The sequence below is a fragment of the Narcine bancroftii genome, chromosome 10 (genome assembly GCF_036971445.1).
Source record: "Narcine bancroftii isolate sNarBan1 chromosome 10, sNarBan1.hap1, whole genome shotgun sequence".
In the NCBI taxonomy this organism is placed as follows: domain Eukaryota; kingdom Metazoa; phylum Chordata; class Chondrichthyes; order Torpediniformes; family Narcinidae; genus Narcine; species Narcine bancroftii.
Window position 1 is genome coordinate 106,535,270 of NC_091478.1, and position 11,334 is coordinate 106,546,603.

The window sequence follows — 11,334 nt, forward strand, 5'->3', positions numbered from 1 at the left end:
ATTTGCTGGAAAATAATATCTATATTTTGTTCATTCTGATATACAACTGCTAACATGAGGAATTCTATTTTAGGCAAGAATTATGCAGAACATACGAGTGGCCTTGATGATTTGAAAGCATTTCTGAAGAACATGCATAACTGAGCAGCTACTTCTGCCTTGTTAGTCATAAATTTTTATTTGAGGGCAAACACGTTGAGCAGGAATCATGCAAGTTAAAGGTTTGCTCAAACAGAAAATTAAAACTGGCTTAAATCAAACCAGATTATGAGAAGTTCGTCTCACATCTCCAGCAAGAACGAGTGACCCAAATGATGAGTCAAAAAACTTGGTGACTTCTCCCCACAAAACAAATCCAATTCCTCTCCCAAAGTATTGTGAGGAAGTCAGCATTGATGCTGAAATATTCATACAGGTTGTAAGCGAGAAAGAAAATCATTAAATACTTTTAAGTGTGAATATATTCAACTTTAAGCCCGAATGACTGCAATATGCTCACTGAGTAAAACAAGTCCTGCTGCTTCTGCAGCTCATTTGTTTATTGCCTTCGACTTCCAGCACCTGAAAACTTTTCTATTTAATTCCGACTGCTGTTAAATACTTGTTGAACTTCATTGGAATAGTACAAGCCACCAATCCAAAGCTGAAGAACAATATCTCATTTGTTGTTGTGGCTCAACATTAGATTCAGCCATTCCATTTTGATAGCCAATGAACGGTTCTCCCTGCTTAAATGTTGCCTGCCTCACCTGCTGAGCATTTTCACCATTTATTGCTTTTATTTCAGAACTCTAGCTTTTGCAACTTTTTTTAAATACAGATCTGCCATGTGACTGGAAGACTATTCACCCCTTCAAATCTCTGCTGGTTCTTAGAAGGTTTGCATTTATTTCCTTGTAATTTATTCTCTTTCATGTATCCATTAACCCCTCCTGATTATCCTTCCACCCACTTACACAAGGTTTTTTTTGAGAAGTATCTAATTAACCCACCTATCATTACATCTCTGGGATGAGGAAGGAAGCTGAACATGCTGGGGGTCCCATACTGTGACAAGGAGAATATGCAAACTCCATACAGGATCAAATCCAAGTCACAGGAGCGGTGAGGCAGAATTACTAACTGTTGTTCCACTACTCCACCAATAAATAGTAGCAAGGCCATTATTTTATTATAAATTTATAGAGTACAGTGACAGACCATTCTGGTCCACAAGCCCATCCTGCCCAAATACATCCATCAACCTACAATCCATATACATCTAGAAGGGTGGGAGAATGTACAGACCCGAGTTGCTGGTGGTGTAAAAGTTTTGTGCTAGTTTGTTATAACTCTACACCCCACCCCCCCAAATGATTTTGAAAGCATTTATACTTTTAATTTAGAATACAAGCGTGGTTTTATTTTCAAGTTTAAAATAGGTGCTCCATATAGGAGTTGAACTTTCACAGGCATCAAAATATAACCGGTCAGGCTGCAAAGACAAATTAAAAATTTCAAAAACCGCATTTACTGGAAGTTTCTGATGAAGGGCCCTGGATCAAAATATTAACCGTTTTGCTTCCACAGAGGCCATTTCACCTTCTGAGTGTTTCCAACCTTTTTATTTTAAGGCTGAATGAGTGCTGAACTTTATTTTGCTTTACAGCATGCAGGAACAAAGCAGGACTTTGAGCAGATATTAAATCAGAGACTGATTGTCTAAGACAAGGAATTGGATTATATTGAAAGTATTTTAAAGTTCTCACTAGAAATCAATTTGCTGTAATCTTATTCATTGTTATTGACGGAACCATTTTGCCAGATTTATTTTTCCAATTATTAAACACCTTTCAGTAGTTTGCAGAATAATCCATATTACCTATAAACATATTAGATTTTGGCAGACAACATAAATTACAATACAAAGGAATGAAAAAGAAAGGCGATTCACTCCAGGCATATAATTAAAAAGGTCCGAATTATTGTTGTACACTCATCCCTTCATTTGACACGATATTGGAAACGTGAACGTCAACAGATTTGCGATTTTCTGATGATATTGGTCAACACAGTGGTGCTGCCAGAGCTGCTCCAAGGCTGATCCATGGGGTCCAGCCACCCGTTTCACCTGCTGTCAGCTACTCACAGGCTTTGAACAGCCCAAAAAAGGAACCAACAATGGTTTTATTTAAAATCCCGCGATCGTGGGGTCTGCGTGCAGGATGGTGGAGCCTACGATTAGCAGCGCTTTCGAGGGGTTGCAGTCTCCAGGGAAGAAGAGGGCTGGTGCAAGGCACCTGAAAATGGGGAGAACATCAACCCACTCCCTGCCTGAGATGGAGAAGCAGAGGGACAATGATCACAGTGGCAGACCCAGTGAGGGGTTCTGTGGCTGAAGGACCCATACAGGGGGTGACTTGAGGAGAGGAACCCACAGAGGCTGCAGGCGACTGCGGTCAAGGGACTCGCACCAGGCTGCAGTCTGCCGGAGACTGGCTGAAGGGATGGATACCAGGTATTGGAACTGGAATGCTGAAGAGTTCCTAGGAGGTTTGGATCCGCAGCTTAGGTCGCCAGTGGTTTGGACTGGACTCTGTGCCACTAGTCTCTGGAAAGGAGGGTAGGGGAGGGAACTCTTTTGCTTCTCTTTCTCTGACTACAAGAGGTGCTTCAGGCAATTTCTGCCGATGGCCGATCTGTCTGCCTTACAGCAGGCAAAAGGCAATTTTATGTAATATGAACCTGTCTTTATTACAGGGCGATCAATTGAATCTTGAAGTTCAGAAGGTGCATTATTTCAGGGGAAATTCATTAACATTTGAAACGTCTTTGACTATTCTATATTGTAAAGAGTCTACACACTTCAGATAATTTACGAGCTACTCTTAAGGTGAAGAATTCTTTCAAGCCAATATTTTTAATATTATAAAATTGGGCCAAATGCTCAGCAAACATTTTCGTGCAACTTCTTGAAAAGTGGAATGGAAAGATCTAACAATGATCTACTTTCCCGTCAGTGGACAGTCCCAGAACCGTGAACAATCCAGTGGGGTTGTGGTAGTTTGGAAATAAAGCTTAAAGAACAAAAATAGACAGTGCGAAGTGGAGTGAGAAATCTATGACTTTTGCAATCAACTTATAAACTAAACACCATGAATAGATACAAAATAACATTGCAGGAAAAAATACTGGTGGAATTGTGTGCCTCCAACATTTTTCTGTTAACAGTTCAAGTTAGAAGGGAAGCCTCAGGCTTCAGAGAACATAAAGGATTGAACTTGTTCACATATTGCAGCGATGTACAAACCTGCTCTGAGAGGGGTTGCGCTTCAGTAAACGGCAGGGGCTGCCAGGGACCGGGCAGGGGCTGCCAGGGTCCGGGCTGGGGCTGCCAGGGTCCGGGCTGGGGCTGCCAGGGTCCGGGCTGGGGCTGCCAGGGTCCGGGCTGGGGCTGCCAGGGTCCGGGCTGGGGCTGCCAGGGTCCGGGCTGGGGCTGCCAGGGTCCGGGCTGGGGCTGCCAGGGTCCGGGCTGGGGCTGCCAGGGTCCGGGCTGGGGCTGCCAGGGTCCGGGCTGGGGCTGCCAGGGTCCGGGCTGGGGCTGCCAGGGTCCGGGCTGGGGCTGCCAGGGTCCGGGCTGGGGCTGCCAGGGTCCGGGCTGGGGCTGCCAGGGTCCGGGCTGGGGCTGCCAGGGTCCGGGCTGGGGCTGCCAGGGTCCGGGCTGGGGCTGCCAGGGTCCGGGCTGGGGCTGCCAGGGTCCGGGCTGGGGCTGCCAGGGTCCGGGCTGCCAGGGTCCGGGCTGCCAGGGTCCGGGCTGCCAGGGTCCGGGCTGCCAGGGTCCGGGCTGGGGCTGCCAGGGTCAGGGCTGGGGCTGCCAGGGTCAGGGCTGCCAGGGTCAGGGCTGCCAGGGTCAGGGCTGCCAGGGTCAGGGCTGCCAGGGTCAGGGCTGCCAGGGTCAGGGCTGCCAGGGTCAGGGCTGCCAGGGTCAGGGCTGCCAGGGTCAGGGCTGCCAGGGTCAGGGCTGCCAGGGTCAGGGCTGCCAGGGTCAGGGCTGCCAGGGTCAGGGCTGCCAGGGTCAGGGCTGCCAGGGTCAGGGCTGCCAGGGTCAGGGCTGCCAGGGTCAGGGCTGCCAGGGTCAGGGCTGCCAGGGTCAGGGCAGAGGCTGCGTGTCCAACGAGCCGGTCGCTTCACTCATCTCCGCGATATAAAGTCTGAACGCTCACCTCGCCCTCCAACACTTGCTGATAGTTCCTCCGGGAGAATAGGAGAGAAACTTTCTGAAAGAGGCTGGGAAATGCCCTTTGCGCCATTCTGACACGTGTCCTTCATCCACATTTCATCTCGGGGTCGATGCCAGAGTGGGTTCAGGCGAAAATTGTGCTGGGATTGCCCTGCCTTTAAATAATTGAAGGAGTTTCCTGCTGTGAACTCCTGGGTCCCGCCCCTCCTCGGGTTCAGGTCATTAAATCACTGCCAGGCGCTGAGTCAGCCAAGTGTTTCTCACGATTAAAAGTTGTGTTTAAGCATTATTTGACAAGCCCCCCCCCCCCCCCTTTCGTGGGAAAACGAAGTTGGTGGAGGAACTTGGAGAGTCTGGTGGCTTCTGCAGAAAGAAAGCCAATATTTTCTCCATGAGAAACCAATGGGGGTTAAAGTGTGGAGCCAATGGGGATGGGAGGAACAAATGGAAGCCAGGATGAGGTGGAAGTCAGGTTGAGAAGAGGAGTCCTGGATCTCTGGCATTCCCCTCTCCATCTGCTTCCATTTTCTCTTCCCCCTGCCTACCACTCACACTTTCTCTCTGCACCTTGAAACCGGTTTATATTCGGTTATTGACCCAGAACAAGGTCTTTCTTCCAGGGAGCTGCCCAAACGTGCTGAGTTTTCCCGTATTTCCTCCTTTAAATCCTCTGCAAACTTTTTCAGACTTTAAAGAAACTGACAGAGTAGAGTATGAAGCAAATGAATCTGAGTTTCAATAGCCAGTTTAAAATATAGTTGCAGGAACTTCCCAGGGGAGGCTGTACTTGATTGGCCACTGGTCAAGTTACACCTCAATCTGGGATACAGTATAAAAAAAGATGAGAAATCCAGAGGTGGGTTATTGGTCCAGTTTTGGGGAGGACACATGGAGTAAAGGGTTGTGGTCTTAGTCGTCCTGATGTTTGGAGACCTTAGGGTGCAAATTTCTAGCTCCCTGAAAACAGGTACACAGGTTCCAAGTTAAATTTGCTGTTGGAATAGTGTAATTGGTAGGGTTTGGTGCATGAATACAGAAGACCAGACAGGAATTATGCCAACATATTCCCCTCTCCTCTGAACAGACATCCCTTGGTAACTCCATATTTTACTCTTTTGTCTTCAGCAAAGTTCAAATTTATTGTCAAAGTCTGTACGTGGCATCACGTACAACCCTGAGATTCTTACAGGAGTATAAATGCATTAATAAATAATGAGCAAAGTACAAGTCCTCAAATGAGTCTCTGAATGTGTTTGTTGACGGGAATCTTGACAGCTGAGGGTAGCAACTATTTCTGAACCTGGAGATTCGAGTCCTTTGGGATCTGTGCCTCCTTCCTGATGGCAGCAGTGAGAATAGAGCATGTCCTGGGTGGTGTGGATCCTTGATGTTTGCTGCTGTTCTCCAACAGCAACATATGGTGTAGATGTTCTCGATGGAGGGAAGAGTTTTGCCTGTGATGGACTGGGCTGTGCAAGGTGGGTCAGTTAGACACCACTTGTGGAATATTGTACACAATTCTGGTCAGGAAACTGAGGAAGGGTATGGGAGAAATAAAGAAAGTGCAGAAAATTTTAATCAGTAGGTAGAAAAGAATCTCTGGATTGTGTGTGACGTCATGGATGTACTCTTGACCACAGTCTGAATTATGAACTTTGGCGATGTGGAACAGTGATGCAGTGAAAGTTAAGAGAATGAAGAGTGTGCAGACCCTTGATCTGGAGCAAGAAAACAATTTGCTGAGTCAAGCAGCATCTGTGGGAAGAAAGGAATTGTCAGCCTTTCAGGTCAAGACCCTGCATCAGGATTTTGTGTGAACATGCATTTACGTGGAAGGCGAAAGAAATGGAGGCTGTGGATGGATCCCTCAGCAGGGTAGAAGCTCAGCTCAAGTTAACGTTGGACATTTGAACTGGCTGGGCATTTGCAGGATTCAAGAATGGGGGTTGTGGTGGGAATTGAAAACACTAATATCTGTAACATACTATTGAGTTGTGGGAAAAGCTGCAATTATACATTTCCACGTTTGACGTGAATGAACAAGCTGTATCTTTGAAATAGATAAACAGTGCATTGTGTGAGATGTGTTGCTCTCAGAAGGTACCTTTGTTTCCTCTTCTCCTCTCTTTAGGTAGATAAGAAGATATCGAATTTCCAACAAAATGACAAACACTGCATTTATCAAGGAGGTCATCAATTGGAAATACTGTTTCTGATCTGAGTGTTGGAAGCGTTGACTATTTTTATTGTCATCTTTTCAACATCTGCCATTTTTGTTTGTTTGTCCGTCTAAACAGCAGATAATCCTTGTGCATTCTCATTTTAAAAAATGATTTGTCCTTCACTGGTCAGACTTTATGCTCACTGACCAGTACTGATGAGCAGAAATTTACATAACCTCATTGTCTTTGGGAAAAGTTGTTGCACAGTCACTGATCCCACTCCTCCATGAAACCGAACCAAACTGTTGACAATATTCTGCACACAAAGGCTGTAAGGTGTCATCTTTTTTTTTGAACACCCAATGACACAAAAGCAGCTTCTTCCCCTCTGCTATCAGATTTCTGAACGGACAATGAACCACAGACACCTCTTCACTTTCTCTTCTTTTGCACTAATTTAAACATTTTGAAATGTAATTTATTGCAATATTTGCACCTGTAATGCCACAAGACAAAACATTTCATGACAGGTTCATGACAATAAATTCTGATTCTCTTGCTTGGGTGTGGGACTTTAATTATTTCTTACAATGCAATACAACTTGATTCTGACCACACCCTGCAGATGTACTGCTGCCTCTAGACTTGACCTCTGAAGCACCTTCCATGCTTTCTTCTCTGCAAACTGCAAGTCCTCTTGAGGTCTGTTTCCCTGCCCTCACCTATTGCTGAATTCTCGTTACATATTGCCCCATGAGTTCTGACCCAAGCAGGTTCACATTCGAACAGATCTTCAGTTTTAGAATTCTCCTCTTTGTTTTCAAATCCCTCCACAGCCTCATCTCTCCCGAGTTCTGTAATCACTTCTAACTGCTACTCTCATTCTGGCTTCCTGAAAATTGCCAAATTTAATTGCTGCGTCACTGCTGGAGATGCCACCAAGACTCAGGGCTCTGGAGTTGTTTTATATTGAGATACAGCACAGTACAGATTCTTCTGGCCCATTATATGTGTCTTCACCATCCTATGTGACCAATTAACCTTCTAACCACATATGCCTTGGAATGTGGGAGGACACTGGAGCACCCGGAGGAATCCCTCACAAACTCCTTCCAGACAGTGCTGGAGCATCTTCCTTGAACCCCTTTAACTATTTATCGTCTAATAAGATGTTACATAAACCTTATTGATTTGACTAGTTTTGTCCATTTTCCCTCATCTCATTCTTCTTCTCAATAGGGATACTGGACGTAGACAAGGAGATCATTTCACTGAGCACTTTGCTTTGTCCGCATCAATGACAGAGCTCTCCCAGTGTCCAACCATTTCCATGGCCTCATGCACTGCCAAACCAAGGCCACCAGTAGGTTGGATGAGCAACATCTAATGTTACCTCTGGACACACCAACCTAATGACATTAACATCCGGTTTCTGCTGGCCCACTCCCCATTCTCCCCCACTTCTCTATCCCTCCGTCTCCTTTCCTTGGTGGAGTGTTCAAGCCTGAAACGTTGTTTCCGCATCTTTATCTTTGCTCTATAAAGTCCACTATTACCTGCTGAATTTAAAATGGTGATATGAAGATTCGATTGAGATTTAAATCAATGGTGCCTGTCAAGAGGATGATCGTGAGAGAGTCCGTGATGGTAACGCTGTGAATTTGTTCCTCCTCCTCACCTACAACATGTCTCTCTATTCCAGCAGACTGTCCATCCCCTCCGAGACATGGCTGTTAATATGGAATGAACAATATTTGGTATAAACAGTAAATTCTTCAATAAGCAAAGGAAACTAGTATTCTTGATTTATTTAGTAGGAAGGGATGATGTTAAGTTTATCATACGCCATACAAAGGAAAATAAGTACTTTATCTCGTCTTACAAAAACATATTGTAAATGTCAAAGAACCAGGTATCCCTTAATACACTGGGAAAGTGGTCCACAAAATGCTCAAGGCATATCAAAGCAGCAGCAAAAGAAGGTAATGAAGATAACCAAAATGAAGTGAGAAGCTGATAAGTTTATTTTGGAAAAAGGCGAGGAAGGTCAATGAGTTTTGGTGTTAAAATTATTTGTTCTTACTTGTGATTTCTGACAAAAGATTGCGTAAGACTTTGCAGGGAGCTCACTGCAGGGTGAATATGAAAGGATCAACCTTCTTCTCTACCAAAATACTAAGTAAACAGAAAAATAAAAGTACCTATTACCAGGAGAACAGCAGGTGGCTGCTATGTTTGTTTTAATTCAGTGACCGTAATCACATTGAAGAAAATAAAATGATGGAAAGAGAAACTGTCTGAGAGCTCGATTAAAGTTTTTATGCAATGGGACTTGTTTATGAGTTAACCTGATTAACAGGAAATATGAGGTGAGTAGTTGTGCAACTTTTACAATTGACATTTGTTTCTAATTCTAGGAATTCATTTTCCATCTCAATGAAGAATTTTATCATATTTCCCATCACAAAATCCCCACTCTACCATAGCTGAGAAGCAGCCAGTGCAGTATAGGAACAGGCCCTTCCGCCTACGTTGTCCGTGCTGACCATGATGCCAGATTAAACTGCTCCCATCTGCTTACACATGGTCCATGTCTATTCCCTGCATGTTCATATGTTTGACTAAGTGCCCATCTTAGAATTCTCTGTACTCAGTTCCCTTTAGCACAGACAAATCTGTCCTCAGCCTCATCCATTGCCAGGATGAAGCCAAATATAAATTATATTCCTCCTGGACAGCCTTAAACTTAATGGCACTAATGTCGATGTTTCTAATCTTAGGCCATCCCCACCCTTATCTGATTCACATTGTTATGAGGACCCCAAAACCCAGCAACAATAGAAATTTACCAAGACAAATGGTTACTTAAATAAAATTTACTTTTAATTTTCTTTAAACAAAAAAAAATCAAACTTTAACATTACTATTAACTTAATTTAACCTAACTTAACTCCCTTCTAATTTTAAGTGCACATACATGTAATGTGTATATGTTCAGGAAAGTTCTTTGCTTTAATAATCCATTCATTCACTTCTCACTTCTCCAAGTTCACTGGTATCAGGCAATTATTATACTGTGCACAGAATTTAACATTTATGAATGTTCACCAGGCTCTGGTGCTTTAAACTAAATAGTTAATGCTCAGGAAGGTTCTTGCCAATTTCAGAGAGATATTTGTTGTTCGTTGGACGCACACAAACTGATTCCCTCCTATCAGTCACTTCAGTGACTTGCCAAAGAAACTCACCCCATCATGGGTATTCCAGATGATAACCTCTTCTTCCAGGTCACCACAGATTGCCTCGTTTCCCTTATTTCAGGAGAAAATCTCTAGCCAGCCATTTCCTCTTGTAAGAATTACAAGGGTTTTGAACAGGCTGAACTCAGAACTCACAACCCATCTTCAAAATGGGGTTTTCAACAAGCTTCCAGTTTATCATATTGTAGCCTCAATTGCAGAACTCACTTCTCTCTCTCTCTCTCTCTCTCTCTCTCTCAGAGAAGAACCTTGTTTTCTTTCCTCTCTTTCTGCTTGTTAAAACCAGAACTCCTCCCAAGACTCCAAATCCAATCCTTGAAAGATCTTTATCACCACTTGAGCCTGGACTTTGTTCCCTTTGCACCTACCTCTGAAGTTCTTTCCAAAGCAGTTTCATTATCTTTTGCAAAACCACTGGTGCCTGAAGATCTAGCTTCAGCAAAGCTCTTGCATTTTAAATGAGATGTGAAGTGTAAGTATCTGTTTGTGGTGACCTACACTAAATCCCCACAATCTATCTCTTTTAAAAACATATTTATATATAATATATAATTAACCCATAACAATATATTTCCATTTCTTCTTTACCTACTCCCATTCTTAAATTTCTCTATTTTTCATCCTTCCTCTATCTTCCCCCCTCCCCCACCCTGCATGGTCTCTCCACCTCTCCCACCACAGATCAGTACCCTATTATCACTTAGCCCCTCCCCAGCTTCTTCACTCTCTATTTCTCCCCCCTTAATAGACTTGGTATTACCCCTTCCTACTTTAGTCTTGATAAACAGTGCTGACCGAAATGTTGTCAATTTCTACCCTTGGATGTTCCATGACCTGGCGCTCTTCCTCATTCTCATTTTTTTACTCAAGATTCCAACATCTGCGATTCTTGTGATTCTTTACTCTGTACCCTATCTATGCCTCTCAAAGATTTACATAGCTCTTAGCAGATCATCCCTCAGTCTCCGATCCTCCAGAAATAAAACAATCCAAGACTCTCCTTTAATGCTCCTATTCTCTAACCCAGGCAACATCCTAATGAACCTTTCCTGCACCCTCTCCAATGTCTCACATTCTCCCTCTAATGTGGCAACCAGAGCAGCTCATTCACTGAAGATCTGATGGAGTGTCTCCAACCTGAACCATTGACTTTGTGAGTTCCTTAGCTGCTCGATATTGAAGGTGTTAGATAAGTAAGGGTCGGCTGGCGTGACGGGGTAGTGAGTTTGGGAAAGAGGTCACTTTCTTGTAATGCTGCAGTGAGGTTATTAGTAGTGAGTAGTACCTGTTGGCAGTGCAATAACCTCATCACCATTCCCTCCTTATTTGAAAGCTCTCATGGCTTCCTGCAAGACATGTAAAAAAGTGAGTCATGGATTTATATCAGCACAGAAACAGCCCTTGCAATCCTCCGATTCAGTACTAATCATCAAATGTCCATCTACACTAGAGACTCCAGATATTAGAATCTTAAGCTAAACAATCTGCTGGTGGAACTCAGTGCCTTAGTAGGAGAAAAGGAAATATCAATGTTTCAGGTGAAACCCTTTATTGAGACTCAATAAAGTCTCATTCCACAATAATCACATTTTACTCTCCCTTTTTACCCACCGAACCTCCCCCCTCCACCGAGGCTCCACTGCTCACCTATCTTCTTTTCTTTGGCTTGGCTTCGCGGACGAAGATTTATGGA

The 11,334-nt window shown here is 44.0% G+C and overlaps 1 protein-coding gene and 1 long non-coding RNA gene across 14 annotated transcripts in view; one reads left to right on the forward strand and one right to left on the reverse strand.

Moving 5' to 3' along the window:
• Positions 1–1,821, forward strand: part of LOC138745086 (uncharacterized) — a 44,867-nt gene extending 43,046 nt beyond the window's left edge. For all 5 annotated transcript variants that reach the window (XR_011346000.1, XR_011346003.1, XR_011346004.1 and 2 more), the window contains one exon: positions 74–1,821. This is a non-coding gene — a long non-coding RNA (uncharacterized lncRNA). The remainder of the gene's footprint in view (positions 1–73) is intronic.
• The window catches only part of LOC138745082 (calcium-transporting ATPase type 2C member 2-like), a 51,528-nt gene extending 47,126 nt beyond the window's left edge, over positions 1–4,402 (reverse strand). For 4 of the 9 annotated variants that reach the window (XM_069902169.1, XM_069902176.1, XM_069902171.1 and 1 more), the window contains exon 1: positions 4,203–4,400. In XM_069902169.1, coding sequence (XP_069758270.1) covers positions 4,203–4,289 — 87 coding nt within the window. In that variant the 5' untranslated portion in view covers positions 4,290–4,400. Of the gene's footprint in view, positions 1–4,202 lie in introns of all 9 variants that reach the window. The other 5 variants (XM_069902170.1, XM_069902172.1, XM_069902175.1 and 2 more) reach the window with 2 other exon arrangements.
• Positions 4,403–11,334: the final 6,932 nt, after the last annotated feature.